At 40.4% G+C, this 19,625-nt stretch overlaps 1 protein-coding gene across 1 annotated transcript in view; it reads right to left on the reverse strand.

The window, feature by feature from the left end:
• YIPF7 (Yip1 domain family member 7) overlaps positions 1-18,846 on the reverse strand; it is a 29,459-nt gene extending 10,613 nt beyond the window's left edge. Inside the window, exons 1-4 of the mRNA XM_018564485.1 lie at positions 18,743-18,846; positions 15,881-16,050; positions 12,851-12,996; positions 291-472 (exon numbers count right to left, since the gene is read on the reverse strand). Of these exons, the coding sequence (XP_018419987.1) occupies positions 291-472; positions 12,851-12,996; positions 15,881-16,050; positions 18,743-18,846 (602 nt within the window). The remainder of the gene's footprint in view (positions 1-290; positions 473-12,850; positions 12,997-15,880; positions 16,051-18,742) is intronic.
• Between the last annotated feature and the right edge of the window lie 779 nt (positions 18,847-19,625).

Here is a 19,625-nt window from a genome sequence, read left to right on the forward strand (position 1 = left end):
GCAGCAAAAAGAAGAGTAAAATGTAAATGTTATTGGGGGATAAAGCAAGGGGGTGGAATGTCCAGTAAAAGCTTTACTGGGGGGTCCAGTAAGGGTGACTTAGGGCCTAATCCCCTAAGCTTTACAGTTATCTGCGTGACCACACTACAGTTGTCAGTTTATCTACTTTTTTGTTTGTTTTGTTGAATTTTACATTCTACTAAATACATTGTGCTATTTAATTATACAAGTCATTCACGTTTAAAATATATCCACATGAAAAATAACATTTTAAGAATCGTGGTACTTACTGGAGAGAAAATATGATGGCAAAGCAGGACAGTATTACCATAGGCAGAAGGCAGTAACCCAAGACACTGGCAACACATCCGTGTGAGACACCTGTGATACTCATCAGGTTTAATAACGCATGAATTCCCAGGCAACCAAATATACTCATTGTGTACATGTAGCCAAAATGAATCTTTCCTGCCTGCAAACAGAAAAAGATCACAGTGAATTTCATGAAACAAGTTGGTAATTTGTTTGATGTTTACATGATTATTTCACAATCATTATGTTGCTAGAATGGTGATGTGACTAAGGCTATTTTTTTTCTAGTGTTAAGCCAAAATGAAGGAATGAATGACAGGATTTGCACAAAACAAATATATGTGATGGGTATTTTCACTTTTTGAGAAAACCCGCTATATGTTTGTTGTGCCATCTCTCTAAACTCCAGGTATAAATGAATGCAAGGCCTTCTCTGATTGGACAAAGGGCAGATCATGACATCACCACTCCAGTCCTCATCCAATCAGATAAAACCTTGTATTTATTGATAAAAATACTTGGAGTTCCCTAAATGGATGCTGTGCCGAGCGAGCGAGCGACCCTCTGTGTTTCAGAGCAGAGCGGAAGCTGCTCACCACAGCTCCATACAGGATTTAGAAGATTGCTGTAAGTGCTGTAGTAGCTCTGGCTAATATAGTTCTTTACATGGTCCTTAGGGGGCCGATCAGGTATTTAAAGGGTTTCTAAACTCAGTTTTTTTTTGCATATATCTACTGCTAGCAAGCAATAGATATATGCAAAAAGTAAAAAAAACAAAAACGCTTTAACAGCGGTTTAAACTTACCCCGTCTTTGCCGCGCGCTCCCGTCCGAGAATCCGAAACTGCTCGGGCGGCCGCAAAACATCTTGGGGAGGGCGCATGCGCAGTTCGGATTTTCAGACGGGAGACGAGGAGAGACGTAAGGTAAGTCTATGGACGCGTGCACCCGCATGCAGACACCGTGGGATCGGAAGTGCCAGCAAGGGCAGAGCAGTCAGCGCTGGATCGGACACCCACCGCACCGCTGGGGAGAAGGCTGAAAAGGACAGGAAAGAAGAGGAAGATCGGATTAGGAGACATCATTTAAGGTAAGTGCTGACATTAACATTGGGGGAGGGAAAAAAAAAAATTTTACTTTAAGTTATGGTATGTGAATGGGAACAAGAAACAAATCTCAAGTAGGTGTTCTCCAAATTTGACTGCAAAAGTGAAAAAACACTTTAACCCCTTCGTGACGGGAGACGTACACTGTACGTCCAGCCACAAAGGGACCAAATGACTAGTTCAGAAAAATAAATTATTTTAGTTTTGGGTAGAGTGGGAGATTAGAACCCACTGATATTCAGTGCTCCTTTGGTGAGAGATTTCCCCTCAACTGTTGTTCCAGTGACAACAGTTTCATCAGACAGGAAGTAAGGAAAACTCTGTAGCAGCAACACGGACTGAAATAAAAATGCTTTTATTTAGTAAAGTCGTCAAAAGCTAAAATCCCTGACAGATTTATATTGCTATCTGTACCCCTATTGCAAATTTCCCTCAAAGCCCAACTAAATTTTTAGTTTAAATCAAACAAAACATTCCAGGTGCATCAATATTAAAGGTGTACGTCTTTTTAAAAAAAAATAAAAATCAGCCACAGTAAAAAAGCCTGTGCCCAGCCAGCACGATAAAGAATTGGACTATTGCTATCTGTGGGGAAGCAGTGGTCTTATTGGAGAGGTCTGACATGCTCCCTGCTAAGGCAGAGCAAGAGATTTCCAATCAGCAATGAGCACAAGCTTTTCTGATTGCAAAGGTATAGGTCTGACTAAGTAGGGGGCAGGTTAGACCTCTGCAGAGAAACCACTGCTTCGTCACATAGAGCAAGGGTCCTACTCTGTAGCTCCTGGCAAGGGAAAGGGTTTTCATTTTAGGCTGTGGCTGCTTTAAAAAGTAAATTAACTGTTAGACATTGAACACCTTTTGTTTTTATGCAATAAATAATATATTTAGCTGATGTACACTGAATGTTTACCTGGGCTTTAACTTCCTGTATGGCAAAATGGCTGTCACCTGGACAGTAAGTGAAGGAAAATCTCTCTAACAGAGATCCAGATAACAATAAAAACCAGCTCTAAGTCTTCCCCACCCTATCTAAAGCAGCCATTCAGTATGTTTGCTATAGCTTCATTTGGGGAATTCCCTGGAGGGAACATGAGACAAGATTTCTGTCTCATGGTCCTCCAGTGAATTATATGGCTGTTAGGGCTGCAGGCTCATGTCTCCACCTACTCTTCTTACCATTCACAAAACACATGGCCCCAGGATCCATTTTGTGAATTGTCAAAAGGAGGGGTGGGTGGAGATTTCACTGGTCTATGAGATCTGCACTGCTTTCAGCTGCACTGCTTCAGTACAGCTGGAGCAACCCATAAGTACAGCAGAAGAAGGTCTTATAAGCGAGGTCCACCCGAGGAAGGAGAATGAAGGTATCTATCTGTGAAGGTAATCTTAAAAGTTGTAAAACTTTATACATTTTAAACTGATGTTTTATATATATTTTTTCTATCACAGAACAAAGCATTTTGCCTTCAGACTACTTCTGAATAACACTCCAGGCAGAGGCAGATGGAGAGGAGGTATCACTTAGACTGATTTAGCTTTCTGCGCAATTATGCTCTTCAGCTATTGGGCTCTGGAAACAACAGTTGTTTTTTTGTTTTTTTTAAACAGAACATCTAAGCATAGACAGATAAACATGTGAAAAGGAGCTGGCTGCAAAGGTAAGTATGATTTTTTTATATGCCATCTTTCATATATACAGTAAAAAAAAAAAAAGGTTACAACTTTTGAATTTATTTTTTGACTTCTGAACTTATACAAAAAGTATACATTTCCTTTTAAAGGATTTTCTTATACAGTGTAGCATATTTACATTTTCATATATCACTTTAAAATTAATGTTATCCAAGCGTGGCATATTTGATTACAAGGTCACATATGGAAAGCAGATATGAGAAATGCGATAAGCGCATCTGCACATACAGTATACATTCTCAGAGAATGGTGCTATTACAGGTTAGAGCCCCCTATTTAATGGGTGATTGGTTTATGATTCACCCATGTTAAGTTTTTAATTATTTTGTACTACCATAAAGTATCTGCAGGAAATGTATATAGAGCTGCTTTAAATTAGGGATGCAAATAAGAAAGGCATGGGGTATTAAAATGAACACAAAATTCCCTACCTGCTGTAAAAAAAGAGACCCTGTTGTGGTTTAGCTCTCGGTAAGGTGACTCAATGCAGAATTAGGCCTCCTGGTCTTTGCATTGTTGGTACCAATGTCAGTAGAGTCCTCAATCAAAGTAAAAGGCTGTAGAGACATTGGGTCATGTGATCCAGAACTATAATAACACTAGATGTTCTTATTATAGTAGACAGGTTTATACATGGTGTTCCCTGATTGGATGAAGGACAGTGATGCCACAATTCGCCCTTTGTCCCATCAGAGAATGTTTTGTATTCATAAATAAAAATACTAAGTGTTCTCAAAGGCCTGGATCACACCTGTGCGTCCTGGGAATGCGTGTTCGTGCACTTATGCGAGCTGTGTTTGCCTCATGACCCTATTGATTTGGCGATTGCACATGAAAACGTGTGACGGTTCTCAGAACGTGCAGGTGGGAACCAGGCCTAAATGGCCAGTGTACCGAGCAAGTGACCTTCTACTTTTCAGAGCAGCACGGTGAAATATAGGGCACGGAAAATCCATGTAAAGCACTGTAGTAGCTCTGGCTACAGGATTCACGTGGCCCAACTAGGTATAAAATATGCCTCCTTCCAATGGGTCAAGATGGAACAATGTAAGTATGAATAAACATTTATTAGCTTTAAAGGAGAACTATGGGGTCAGTGTTTTTCCCCATAGTTCTCCTTAGGGCAACGGGAGGACACAAACTAGCGTCCTCCCGTTACCCTAAGCTCAGTATACCGCGAGCTACAGCTCGCGGTATATTGAGACGCCGCAGCCGGAGCGGATCCCGACTTAGACGACGGGATCCGCCCAGCTGCGTGAGTGACAGCTGGCTCTGCCTATCTAGAGGCAGAGCCAGCTGTACCCGCCCCCTCCCCCGTCCGTTCCGCCAGTCAGCGCTGGCAGATCGGAGAGGGGAATCCAGCCCCTCCCCCTGTCACGGCAGAGAGCCGTGACAGGATCGAGAGGTGAGCGAACCCGGTATGTGTTCGCTCACCTCCCGATCTACTGAGCCGACCTGTGACAGTCTCATTGTCACAGGTCGGCTAGAACTATGAGGTGAGTGAAAAGCACTCACCTCATAGTTCTCCTTTAAAGGAAACTGCACTAAAGGAAACACAGGGACCCTAATGCTGACCTCCTTCTACCATTACTAGTTCCTTGACATTCTGTGGCTTTAGTCATTGGCCTGGAGCCAATATGAAGGCTAGAAGGTCAGAGTAAAGTCTAAGCTTCTAATCTACATAATTATTTCAGGAAAGTGATTTACACAGCTCTGAAACCACAGAATCAATCTGACAGCCAAACAACTAGTATTTTCAGTAGGAGAGGTGACACATGGTTGCTCGCATACTTTCTTTGTACAGGTTTCCTTTAATAAGGTTTCACTGTAAGATGGAAATGTCTTTTGCAGCTGAAGGTTGCACAGGATCTGAAATACAAATAAAATAAGGGCACATTCTCTAATATCATGGCACTGTGCTGCGGATCTGTTTTTCAGCACCATGCATTTCTAAATAGCCTTCATTTTCAGACACTGTAGGAAAAACATCTGCGGTCTTTTTCCTTTCTTGTCAGCTACATTTTTTATTTACATACAAAGCAAAAGTCAGTTTAACTTAACTGAAGAAACAACTACTTAACCTGAATACTGAATTTCTATCAGCGTTCTGACCATTGAATAATTGATTTCTTTGGGACATATAACAGCTTCACAGTTCTGTTATCTCATATTATTTCCTCGTCTCCAGCACAGCTCTTCAGCATTCATTTCCTGAGAGTGTGAAAAGTAGTATTTGACAAGAAAACAGAACTGGTTCACTGAATATTTTTATTTTCTATCCCTACATATTTTTTCAAAAAGCTTATTTATACGGTTTCAATACTTATGGCCTTTTTGAATACACATCCAATATATAGAGTTCAGGTACTTCCAGTAAAGGGTACAGTTGTGCACTACAGTTTGAGAAGACTATTTTCTGTTCTGGCATTATCATAGTCCTGTGCACGAAGGCAGGTACATAAAGGCATGGTTTAGTGAGTTTGATGTGGAGGAGCTGGAGTGGCCTTCACAGAGCCCTGGCCCCAACCCTGTTGAAAATATTTAGGAGGCATTGGAAAGGCATTTGCAAGCAAGAGCTTTTCATCAAGCATTAGTACCCAACCTTACAAACGCAAAATCTTTCACAAAGTCTTCCCAGAAGGGTAGAAACTATTACTGCCGCAAAGAGGTACCAGCTCCATATTAACGCCCAAGGTTTAGGAAGGGGATGTCAAGCTCATTTAGGTGTGATGGTCAGGTATCCACAAGCCTTTGGCTATATAGTGTACAGAATTAAAGGTAACCATTTATTTGGTTTCAGGAATTACAAGAGATCAGTTTATCATATTGGCTTTCTGGCAACCTAAACATTCAATATACGGGCACCTGTCAAAGCAGACATGAACGACTTATCACAATACATTTTTTGTCTGCTTATCCACAGCTCCTATTTAACAGTAAAATATTTCAATAGTTGAGTTATTCTCTTAAGCACGTAAAAAAGCTGAGAAGAATTTAATGAATATGCCAAAACACAGTGTTATGAAAACATATACACTGCCCTCAAGGTCATGTTCCATTTCCTGATGTGTAAAACCAACAAAAATATGTCTAAGAATAAAGTAAAATAAACATAACAATTTTAGGTCAAGTTTATTTTACATTTATTTTAAGTTTATGAGTTCTTACATCGATACTTTAGCTATGTGTTCATATACAAAAACTTTCAACTGGCGCTATTGAGCTCTGTAAATAATAGATTTTTAGACAGGTGAATAGACATGTGAACATGTAAGGAGGCATAGATTAAAATCAACTATAAATTAGACTACTATAAATTTCCTTTAGGTAGCATTCATACGGACAGAAAGCAGGAATGCCAGTTCATATGTGCATCTATTGATCTCAATCTTGTGAAATTCTATTTATAGCATAAATGTAATAGGCACCCTTCTGCACTAATCCATTGGCCAGGAAGGCCCCCATGAAGTACTTTTCTTTTTCCCAGTCATTACAATACTGTGTTTTTCACTTTTCTACAGTAGTGGGTGTAGCTCACATCAGATTAGACAGTTCTATCACATCATATACCTATTCAAACTAGACTTACTAAGAGTAGATTGTTAATATTTATTGCACTATATATTAGTACCTAGAGCTGGCTGCCTGTATTGCCATAAACCTTGCAGAGAAATCCAGGATGATTTTTCATGCAAATACTGAATGCCGTTCCTGAGGAACAACCCTTTCCCACCTCTCTATTAAACAGTGAGACTGCCATTAAAGTAAATAACCAACATGTAGTAATGGCAGGGGGTGGGCAGGTGAGCGATATTTAAATATTCTTAAAAAGCAATAAAAGAGCTTTAAAACAAGCCATTATTGACATCTGAATCTGCATGTATTCACTACAGGATTAAGTTGGTGTTCAGTCAATTTCTAACAACTTACAGCACTGTTTGTTTACACTAGAAAGCTGCCAAGTCCCTGCTGTCATAGAAAATAAGGGAAGAGAAACTGTGTCTCTATTGTAAAGTTTGAAGATTAATTTCTTCACAATGATTATAGCTGCATGAGGGATTATTTTAGTGTTTTACTGCTCGTTCAGAATATGCAAAAAAATGTTTGGACAGCTAAAATAGAGTGTGAAAAGCATATGGCCACAGTTAGTAAAAGGAACCCCCAAAAATTCTACCAATACATAAACACTAAAAAGGTAAGAAAGGAGCAGATAGGCCCAATAAAGGACGAAAACGGGATGTTAGTCACAAACGACATGGAGAGGGCCGAGGCGTTGAATACTTTTTTCTCCTCAGTATACACTCAGGACAAAGACGGGTTTAATGTGCATAAGAAAACACATAGTTCAACACAAAATATACCTCAGTGGTTGACGGAAATCGGGGTACAACATAGACTTAAACTACTTAATGCAAATAAAGCATTAGGGCCAGATAATCTACACCCCAAGGTACTTAAAGAACTCAGCCTGGTTATAACGAGACCATTTTTTCCTCATTTTTAAGGACTCCTTAATGACTGGTAGAGTACCAAGTGACTGGCGGAAGGCTACGGTAGTACCAATATTCAAAAAGGGGTCAAGATGCCAACCTGGGAACTACAGACCAGTTAGTCTTACATCGATAGCTTGCAAACTGTTAGAGGGAATGATTAAGGACTACTTAGTAGAGCTTGTCCATGATAATGGTATAGTAAATGATAACCAGTATGTATTTAGGAAGGACCGTTCCTGCCAGACCAAACTGCTAATTTTTTACAAAGGGTAAGAGATCTGGATGGAGGGAGGCCGGTGGATGTAGTATATCTGGATTTTGCAAAAGCTTTTGACACGGTACCACATAAACGCTTACTACACAAGCTGAGATCCATGGGCATAGATGAAATGGTGTGTACGAGTATCGATAAATGGCACCTTTTCAGACTGGTCTAGGGTCATGAACGGTGTGCCTCAGGGTTCTGTGCTGGGCCCCATGCTATTCAACCTGTTTATTAACGATATTGGGGAGGGAGTGAATAGCCATGTTTCAGTGTTTGCTGATGATACCAAAATCGGGAGGAGGACCTGGATAAAATAGGGGGGTGGGCAACTGTATGGCAGATCAGGTTTAATGTCGATAAATGCAAAGTAATGCACTTTGGGGTTAAAAATAGGCAAATCGGCTATACAATTATGGGTATGCCGCTAGGGAAGTCAGAAATGGAAAAAGATTTGGGGTTTATTGTAGACCACAGATTGAATAATAGCTTGCAGTGCCAGGCTGCTGTAAACAAAGCAAGTAAAGCAAAGCGAGTCCTGTGCTGTTTTAAGAAGGGGATGTATTGCAGAGACAAGTCTAAAATTGTGCCACTTTACAGATCACTGGTTCGGCCTCATCTGGAGTATGCGGTCCAGTTTTGGTCACCAGTCCACAGAAAGGATGTCCTTGAGCTGGAAAGAGTCCAGCGGAAGGCAACCAGACTCATTAAGGGGATGGAGGACCAGAGCTATGAGACAAGGCTACTAAATTTAAATATGTTCATGTTGGAAGTAAGGAGATTAAGGGGGGACATGATTTTCATGTACAAAATGTTCAATGGTGATAGCATCATTAGTAACAAACTCTTTACGGTTAACTCCATAACAAAGACTAGAGGCCACCATCTAAAACTGGGGGAGAAAAAATTTCAGCACAAGGGGCGAAGGGGGTTCTTCTCAGTTAGAGCGGTTAGGGTCTGGAACTCGCTGCCACATACTGTGAATTCAGCTAAGAGTGTGGAATCATTCAAAAAGCTGTTTGATGATTTCCTTAGGGACCGTAATATACAGGTGTACAGGTACTCTTAAGAACAAGATCACACAGGGACCCATACACACGCACACACCAGCAGAACCATATACATACATGCAATAGGTTGGACCTGATGGACTTATGTCTTTATTCAACCTCAAATACTATGTAACTATGTAATTTTAATATGCATTGAGGTTGACTTTAAAAAGATTAGTTTTTTTGTGTAATAGACTTCTTTTCTCCATTGGGCCAGTAGAGAGTTCAGACAAGGCCAAGGCAAGGGTGCTAACCACTCAGCACAATGTAGAGCCAAAGGAAATCTCACCGATCCAATTCCTTAGCCGCCATCAGGAATTCCCAGGTGCTAGTCCAATAGGTGCGTCTCCACCTTGGAAGGTAGTACAGGTATTCCTCACTTAACGACCGAGTTCGGTTTCTACGACCAGGTCGTTAAACAAATTGGTCGTTAAGTGAGGAACTCTATACAGTACTGTACTGCATTAGTACAGTACTGTATAGCGTTGCAGATGTACAGTACTGAACAGTGTACTGTTCATCGGGCAATTAAATACTTACCGGGACCCTCAGTGAAGAACGGAGGGCATCACTTCCGCCGGCGACACGTCGCACTGACGCTGATGCGCAAGGTTGGAGGACGATCGGAGGACGGTCGTAAGTGCGAGTGGTCGCAAAGCAGGTAAGTCGATAAGCGAGGATTAGCTGTTGTATGCGAACAGACTGCACTATCCAGAGAATTCCAAGCAGAATACCAGCACTGCACACCCCCAACCAGCTACAACCTCTCACATGTTTACACCGTAGGCTTATTCATAGAGGTTGTAGCTGGTAGGGTGTGCAGTGCTGGTATTTGTTGCTTTATACACTTTTATTCACGGTTATACTGGATTTGCTGTGAACTTCAATAAATTCTGAAGTATTGGAATTCTCTGGATAGTGCGGTCTGTTCGTATACACAATGCTGCACGTGTGAAGTTTAAAAGCACATGTTAAGCATTGGGAAAGCCTTCTGAACCACAAGGCTAGTAAAACATCACTCAATGATAGACAACACATTTTGTTTTTGATGGATTGGGGAAGGATTAAAACCCTGTGTCTGTTTTTTTGTTGTTTTTTTTGATGGATTGGGGAAGGATTAAAACTCTATGTCTGTTTTTGTTTGTTTGTCTGTGATACGCACTGTGGAGATTATTCCCAATTTACTATATAGCCACTGAGATAAGAAGTAAGCAGGAGATTGCCAAATGGGAAAACATGATCTATAACAACAAGAATTATCTTCTGTAAACAATGACTGACTGATACCACAAGTTGTGGAGTCACTGTTGTGTGGACAATGTTGGTGCTTGCACATCACCTAGCGGTGCAGACAATTCTATTATCTAGTTAAGAATTTGAGACTGGTTCACCAGAAAAAGAGTTTGTTTATGATAAATTTCTTCTTCAGATTGTAGTATCATTTGTAAAAACAAACTGAAAAGTTTTCCTTCCTGTCGTCTCAATTTCCCATTCGATCTGACAAGTATTGGGAACATCATTTTTCCGTTTTCTCTTATAAACAGACATACTGTATGTCCAGTTCTTCATTAAGATCATGTGTCTCAAAAGCTATTGAAATATTACACAACTTGCTTTTGTCCTATTGTCCTTACTTTTGAACCTATATTTCTCTTCTAAACTTAGTCTGACACAGCCATGATTTAACACTGGCACACTAAAAAATGAACAGCAGTGCTTAAGTGTAGGGACCCTCTAGTCTTTGCAAGTACCTGTGTAGTCCATAACGTACAAAGGGACTTGGCTTCTGCCCAAGTTTTGATTAAGCCCAGCCCTATATACTGTCCCATCTTCCAGTGTCTGTATTGCCCAGAGTTTCTGGCTTTTGAAAGCCTAAATTTAGAGGCCAGGGCTTAGAGCTGGGAAGGAACCTGGCTTTACCTTTACTTGGGGAGAAGCTGAAGCCCTGTGCACAGTTTGGGGCAAGGATTCAAATAGATTTACAGGGATACAGGTATAAATTTGAAAACATTCACAGGTGGTTACAGGGACTAGAAGGTTCATGTACACAAAAGCTGTTGCTAACTAAGAAGCATTAGGACTAGGTCAGGTTAATTTAAACATTTTTTTGTAATTTCATAATACAACTGAAAATAGTCTGTATCGTTCCTAAATGTGAGAGTTAAAGAGTTTCTTTCTTGAAAACTATACTAAAGCTACCTCTATGTACAATTGTATGAAGTCAGTAAAGCTCCAGAACTTCTTTGCAGAGCTCCCAAGATGAAATAGACCAACTCTTTATACTGCTAGTCTTATGATGGACTGGTCACCAATAAAGTTATACTCTGACAATTCTCCTCTAACTCTTGACTGGTTTTAAATTACTTATAAGATGACAACATTGCTGAAATGTATAAATCTGGTGGCACTGGTGTTAAAGGAGAACTATGGGGTTAGGGCTTTTCCCCATAGTTCTCCTTAAGGTAACGGGAGGACACAAACTAGCGTCCTCCCGTCACCCAAAGCTCAGTATACCGCGAGCTACTGCTCGCGGTATACTCAGACGCCACAGCTAAAGCGGATCACGACAATTATGTCTGGATCCGCCCAGCTGCGTGACTGACAGCTGGCTCTGCCTATCTAGAGGCAGAGCCGGCTGTACCCGCCCCCTCCCCCGTCCGTTCCGCCAGTCAGCGCTGGAGGATCGGAGCGGGGAGGGGGGAATCCAGCCCCTCCCCTGTCACGGCAGAGAGTCGTGACAGGATCGAGAAGTGAGGGAACGCCGGGATGTGTTCGCTGACTTCCCGTTCTACTGAGCCGACCTGTGACAGTCTCATTGTCACAGGTCGGCTAGAACTATGAGGTGAGTGAAAAGCACTCACCTCATAGTTCTCCTTTAACCTTAAAATTGATCCTTGTATATCTGTGGAACCATTTGAAACATAGGCCTGGGCTCTATGTGGGGCCCTGACTTCAATCCATGCTTAGCCCAATGCTAACCTATATTCTGTCTTTCAACTTTGAAATGGCAAAGCTTCTAAATGGAAGGGCTCAAAATGGTTATCTTATCAACAACTTAGGCCTCGTCAGGTTCATTTTAAGTCTGTCCAGTACTGCAACCAACTATAGGAGTGTTCCCTGTAAAACAATGTTGATAGAGGCAAGACCCCTCTATGTTATACCTTGTTATGTTAAAGTAAGGCAAATATTTCCTGAAAATCCTAGTCAGTCCAGATAAATAGGCAACCTTGTTTCCTCTAGATGTCCTTTCATGTGCAGATGTATGCAAGAATTAATCTTGGCATCACATTTACAGCCTGTGTTTGAAACATTCAATAGTTAATGAAATGTGAAGTTGTATTGGGTATTGAATGTCTGGATTATCACTTATCTGTTCATGCTTTATTTTTTTTAAAGCATTTCCCACTATGCAGGTCTTATTTATTCTGAGCTATAATTTGCACCACTTTTACAAACAAGCCCACCTTGAGCAATAAAAATATTATTATGTTAGGCCTTCAATTTGTGAAAGCAGAGGTCTGCAACATAAGAGCCTGTGACATTAGTTGTATTACACTTTGTTATGTCAAACAAGGTCTAAGGCTCCCTGTGACTAATGCCATCTATCATCTATAATTACAGTTTGCCGTAGCTAATTAGAAAATATTTATTTGCCCAAGAGCCCAAGAAATGTGCATTTGTAAAATCCTTGAGAAATAAATTGGTCAATAATTAGATTGTTTTGTGAATTATTTCCCACCCGTAGTGTTTTCCAAAAGCAAATTTTTAAGCCCCTCTAATATTTTCATGCTGCATGATGATTTCACAGGAGTGGAATCTCAAGATGTATTCTGCCACTGTAACATTATTTTAAACAATGCATCACAATATGCTTAGACAAACATGCTTTAGAGGATATATCAAGTAATTATCCATAATAAATTCAAAATTATACCAACAGAAGCGCAGAGCCAAGTGCAAAAGAAAACATCAAGGGTCCTGTCAGGTCTGTTTCATTCATTATGCTGCCATCTGCTGGCTTCCATGGTTTCAGCACTGTTAACGTTTTCTGCCAAATGTGATTAAAGTTGATTCCCAGTTCTGCAGTAAAAATACATTTTAAGACATTTACCATTATTTATGCAACAAATGTCTAAATTCTCATTACCCTTTTTGTTTCTATATATTTATTTTTTCATTACTTTTTGCCAATAAATAATAGGAGATTGTACTTTTGCTAAGTCAATCATGATAATTATTGTAAAATTATGTAAAGTAGAAAGCAGTTAGCCTTTAATGAAGTGCTTTCTACTTTCTCTTATCTTTCCGCTAAAAACATTCCTGTTGATTCCCGGCAGTTTCACTTCCTACATCACTCTTCCTGGTAAAGGGTGACAACAATGTAAATTGTCCTTTTAACTTCCCAAAGTTGCCACCTGCCACCAAGACTGATTGGTAATGTAGCTTCTTTCCCAGTGTTGTCAGTTGTGTGGAAGGGGCTGGTCGCTTCCACATGGGTACTTTGAATCCATTACCACCCCTCCTCCGAGAAAATTGATAGCTGCTCCCTCCACATACCTCCCAAGCTCTCTGGCCTGGTGAGTACAATCTGTGCCAGCAAGTTTGGAAGTAGCAGGAAGTTTGACAAGAGCTGCTGGGAGCTGAAGTCCAGCAGTGGGTTGTGAAATCAGCAGATGGGACAAAAGGCTGATGTTACTCTCCGCCCATAGTCCTTGCCTAAAACATTAGAAAGAAGATAATATTCAATTGATTGCTATGATAATGGGTAGTATGTACTTCATGTTTCATATTGATAGACTTTTTTTCTGGAGATTTTCTTGAATATACTCTGACATGGCCTGCGTTTTGGTGATGGACAAAGGATAGATACCACTGCATGGAGGAGAAGTTCCTGGCAAGAGGTCAATGGGGCAGTACAAAGCATGTCAAGAAGGAAGGTGATCTGCTCCCTTTTTAAAAAAGACAACCTGGAAGGACTAGTAAACTGGTGGGAGCATTGTGATGGTGGTAGTAATAGCCAAGGTGATGGAGGATGGTGGCAGGATCTTGAGCAAACAGGCCTTGTACTTCCCCATTCCAGTCCAGATTAGGAGAGTGTTCTTGCAGCCAAGGAAGGTCTATAATATTGGGATTAATAGATTTATGCAATACTAGGAGGGAGATCTCCTCTTAAGGCAATGCCCTGATGTGCACAACTATAGAGGATATCTAAAACTTAATGGAGCCTACAGACAAAATGAAGCCGTCAACCTAGACACAGGGAAAGGGAATGCCAGGGTGATCAGCGGAATGCCCAATTCAGAAACCAAAGATTGTTTGAGGAAATTTCCTGCTGGAATCAATATATTTGTAAAGATGATAAGTGTTCAGGTTCCATCAGCTGCAATGGATAATATGTCTAGGCCACCTCCTCCTGGATGAGCTGGACCTGAGAGTTTCCTGGATGGATGGGGCAGGTCTTTGTCAAACATAGTCACTTTGCATCACTATAAAGGAATAGCTCCAAATTGCAATATCAAGTTTTCTTCTTGGGAGTGAGGCATTTTCTCCCAAGTTGTATCAGTTCTTCGGAAGCTAAAGAGGAGGAGATGGTGGAGGCCTGAGAGGCTTTTGAAAAATGGGGGCTGGAAGGCCTCAATGGAGGTTGTGTAGACTAGAATCCTGGAATCAAACTATTTAACTAAATCTACTTAAATACAAAGTGCAACCAATTTATTCAGGGAGGTATGGATATATCTACAAGAAGGTAGCAGGTCATCCCTGACAAAGTCAAAGGAGTGCGCCAGCAGCAGAACAGGTTCTTCTAGGCTCATCAAAAGTCTTCCAGAATGTGCCCAGGAAGCATCAAGACTAGAGGTTATGGAATTTATTATGTTCCCACAGGGCCCATTCCAATGTTTCACCAGAGAGTAGCAAAATTATATATGCTACCTTGGCGCAGTCAGGAGGAAAGATGTAGGCCAAAAGTTCAAACAGAATGGAGCACTGATTAATGAAATCATGACATGCCTTAGGGTTGCCAGAGAAGCAAGGTGGCGGAGGGAAGTAAAGACTTGTGGTGACAGTATCCATCAGTGATGTAGTGGCTGCTTGAGATAGAGATGGACTGACTCCAGAACTAGTGATCAATGTGATAGCCAATGTGTGATTTTAGTGTTATTGTATTTAAGTAGGATAAAAAAAAGCAAGTGGAGGAGTCAATTCCTGGAGAGGCAAGTGTAGGTGCTAACTGAAGCGCCCAGAAAACATTCTCCACCAGCTGATGAACTTTTGATACAGTCCCCCAAATGGGGATTGCTAATAAAATTTGGACGTTCCATTCTCAAAGAGGACTCAAGAAGGAACCCCAAAACCATGAGTGATAATGCTTGCTTATGATAGACTACCTGTTGAATAAATAAGTAATATTGGTGGACTTGTAAGGTGGCTACTTATATATTAACAGGGTTATTTTAAAAAAAAAGGGTGAAGAGTTTGGAGAAGACAGAAGTGAACAATCTAGGACAAAATAGCTGAACTGGAAAGATAGCTGAAGTGGAAGATTTTTCTAAATCAGCTATTTTGGCCTAGATTGTTCACTTCCCACTTCCCCTGCCGTCTTCGAACTCTTCACCCTTTTTTGAATAACTCTGATAGTATATCTAAACAACAAATATAACAGGGAATGGTTGTTTCTCAGATATTTAATATATATTTTAGAGAAGGTTTTATTATGTATAAATAAAAGGAATGTTGTATTTTTTTGAGAACCTGGCTGATAGTGGCTCAATGATATACATTCTATTTATTTTTAGTAGAGCTCACGCTGTGATTTACCAAGGTGTGTTAAAATGTATCTTATTGTTGTTTATAAAAGTTATGAAATTGGAACCTGGATTACTTCATATTAATAAAAGGGGTATTTTCTCAAAAAGTAAATTCAGGAAGAAAGTAACTTTGCCTTCCATTCATGTGTTCTCATTACCTTCTAACAAAGGAGGTTCATCTTCGAAGTTGTCACTGGGCTGAAAAATATACGATCTAGCATTCAGTGGATTTGATGTAGCATATGGTGGTTCTTCACAAATATAACCTTGCTGATCCAAAGAAGACATCATTCCTGATTGGAGATATTCTCCCTTTCTTGATCTGTAACTGCAATAGAATTATCAGGGTATGCCCACTGGTAGTGGCTATAATAATAATTGGCTAAATATGTTATAATATAAAGTCTAGGTGTGTACCAGAAACATAATTGTAGTGTCATAATAGACTGGACAAAGCAACACAGTGGCATAGCGGTTAGCAATGGGGGTTCAAATCCCAGTCAGGACACTATTTGCAAGGAGTTTGTATGTTCTCCCTGTGCTTGTGTGGGTTTCCTCTGGGAACTTTTGTTTCCCCACACTCCAAAGACGTGCTGGAAGGTTAACTGGCTCCTGTCTAAAATTGGCCCTGTATGTTTGCATATGCGAACGGGACCGTAGACTATAAACTCCTTGAGGGCAGGGACTGATGTGAATGTGCAGTGTTTACTTCATTTTTACTTCATTTTGCCTTTAGGGCTTGTTCACACCAATTACAATGTGTTTCAGTGCGGTTCGCTGCTGGAAAGCACTGTATCACACACTAAACTCTCCCCTGCATTCTGGGGTGGGAGGGGCCCACAGTGTCTGCGTTCCAGTCCAGTGCAATTGCAAAAAATTGCTGCATGCACTATTTTTTGCGATCGTACTGGACTGGAACGCAGGCATTATTGTGCCACGCGTTCTGGTGCGGGCAATCGCACTGAGACCCCGTCCGTCCCAGAACACAGGAGGGAGTTAAGTATGTGATACAGTGTGTTCCAGCAGCTAACCCCCGCTGGAGCACACTGTAATTGATGTGAACAAGCCCTTGAAATAATTATATATGTGTGTGTGTGTGTCATTATCATAAGTAATTGTCAAATCCAGGACTGTAAATGCAATGTGAAAATTGTTTTGGTCCATATGGGTAAACAGATGTGAGACCTGAAGTGATTTAAATGGCTAAAAGTAATTACCTAAAGGTAATTTTTTATGTGACTTGCACATTTTTACTTGCTTGATATTGCATGTTTGTTTATAGATTTTCGTATACAGATTGTAAAAACACCCTCTAGTGGTCATCTGTATATATGAGAATGTGATTATTTTTACAGAACATAAATAAAGTTAGGTTACTTGTAAGGAAGAGGAGTTACCTAATAATGTTTTAGAAGTTGTAGAAATTGCTCTGGTGTGTCAAAAGATGCCCTACGTAATTTTGTTTGTCAGTGCTGCCCTGATGCTTACCGTGATCCTGTGCCCAGACTATGCACATTAAAGTATTTATATATTCTGTACAAGTGCTCATTCACCTCTGTAGCTATGGGCATTGTGGAGAAATTAATCTTTAAATCTCATCCCCTACATTCTTTGCAAAGAAAAGAAACTTGGCAACCTGTCAGTCTTCTAATGTAGAGGAATATAGTATGTCATGTCAAGTGTCCAAACGTACATCTTGTCACAGAAAAAGCAACATTCCGTGGCCACTTAGGACCCTTTATCATGTACAATATGACAAATGATGTAGGCAGCTGTTCCTAAATACACATACACTAGTGCAAAAAAGCATCAAGATAATCCAACTCCCCCCTCCGCTGATGTCATAATGATGTCACATTCCCACTAAAATTCAATCATTTAAAATACAGAATACACAGAATATTGCTACATCCTACTTGTTAATAGTGTACATGAAAAGAAAGTCCCACCTCATACATCATCCATGATCACCCTTTGTAAGTGGCTCTAACAGCAAGAGGAAGGGAAGGGAAAGAGCCGATTGTGTCCCATCAGTCTCCCGTGGGTCAGGACAAGTGCGGAAATCATTCACCCGTCAGCCACCGATGTCGCCATAGTAACAGGCGTTTCAAATGATTGAATTATAGGTGTACCTTTGTCTTTGCCTTCACACATTTTTTAAAGTGATATTTCATATGCTGGTTAAATCACTTACAATGGATGCTGCTCGTTAATCTTTAAAAGTTTTAGTTTTCTGCAGAATCAGCTGGTCCCCTGAGCACTGGCCCTGATATCCAGTTTTAGGGTGGCTGGTTTTCCTTGCAGGGTCCTGTGGAGCCACCCTTGTGTGTGTTAGTAAGCTGTGTGAGGGGAATTTATCAAAACTGGAGCAGACAAAATCTGGAGTAGCTGTGCATGGCAACCAATCAGCTTCTCTCTTTCATTTTCAAATCTTAACTGAAGAAACTAAAGAGAGAAGCTGATTGGATGCCATGGGCAACTGCTTCAGATTTTGTCTCCACAAACACACAGGTATAGCAAGGCAGGCCACTCCCCTTCTCCTCTGCCCTCCCTTCTCCAAGCTAGTAGATGGACAGCTGGTGCAGACTTTGCTCTCCTTTGTGATCTTGCACAGGACAGGAAGTTCAGGGAAGCTGAGGTGAGAGAGTTGGAGCCAGTATGGAAACATGATGACTGTAAATACTTGGGGCAAAAATATAATTAATACTATTTTAAGTGAAAGTATCCTATACTGTACGCAAAAACCAGGCACACAACTATTTGAACATAAACACTGACACCTGCATATCGAATAGAGTACCTTCACATTATCAACAGCCATAGTAACAGTCAGATGCAGCAATCCAGATGAAACTGGCATTATTTTCTCATGGTTTTGGGGTACTTTTACATACTGCTTTATATGTAGAATAGAAAGGCCTAAAGGTATGTCATGAAAGACAAAAGAAGGTCGTTTTTGAGAATGATAGATATCTTGTTAGTATTTGATGCATTGATTATTATTGGCAGATGATACTCACACATTTTCACCATACTGGCTACATGCCCCAGGTATAGAAGAACCTTGAGCAGCGTCTTCTAAATTGTAGTCTGTTTGGTAGAAGTCACACTCAAACTGCTCCATAGCTTTTATGTCTATTGTTTGATTCTGTCCGAAACTGGAAATAATAAACATTTATCATGAAAAAGTTTCAAACTAACTTAACTTGCAGTATGCTTTCTTCATACAGCATTTGCATATTCAGCTCATCGTGTAATGGTTCATGTTAGATAGTTTTTTAGTTATCAATGTATAACATTACAAATCATTGGCCAAATATGAAGAATGGATGATATCAGTTAACTGAGAACTCGTACTAGCAGCTGGTGTGGTATTAGACTTTTTTTTAGACTTAATTAAAGGGACCCTGTCAGAAGCAAGTATACTGTGTAATTTAATAGTGTTTTATTTGTATTTACTTTCGCCCTGATGAAGTGCCAGGCACATTTCCACTGGTAAGCAAGGGTAACTTATCCTGCATTGCTAAAGAAGGCCAGATGTTTAAAGAGCTGATTAGATGAAGCTCACAGTACATGCACAGCTGAATGAATCCAAAGAATAACTCACCCCGTGCTGTACAACTAGGGATGTTAAGATACCAAGTACCGTACTCGGTACAAGTACAGATACTTTTCCAGCTCTAAGACTAGACTGGAGAAAAATCCAAAAGTTATGGGGCAGCTGTCATTTTTTTAAGTAATAAGATTTTATTACATTTTACAAGCGCATAGGTAACAAAACAAACATTTGTCAATCATGGTGAATTTGCAACGTGATACATAAATGCAACAGCAAGCAACAAGAATGGCTTCAATTCACCAGAATGCAGACACAATCCTGTGTAGTAAAAAGTATGTATGGTA

Source organism: Nanorana parkeri, unplaced genomic scaffold (assembly GCF_000935625.1).
Source record: "Nanorana parkeri isolate BGI_ZX_2015 unplaced genomic scaffold, ASM93562v1 scaffold24, whole genome shotgun sequence".
In the NCBI taxonomy this organism is placed as follows: domain Eukaryota; kingdom Metazoa; phylum Chordata; class Amphibia; order Anura; family Dicroglossidae; genus Nanorana; species Nanorana parkeri.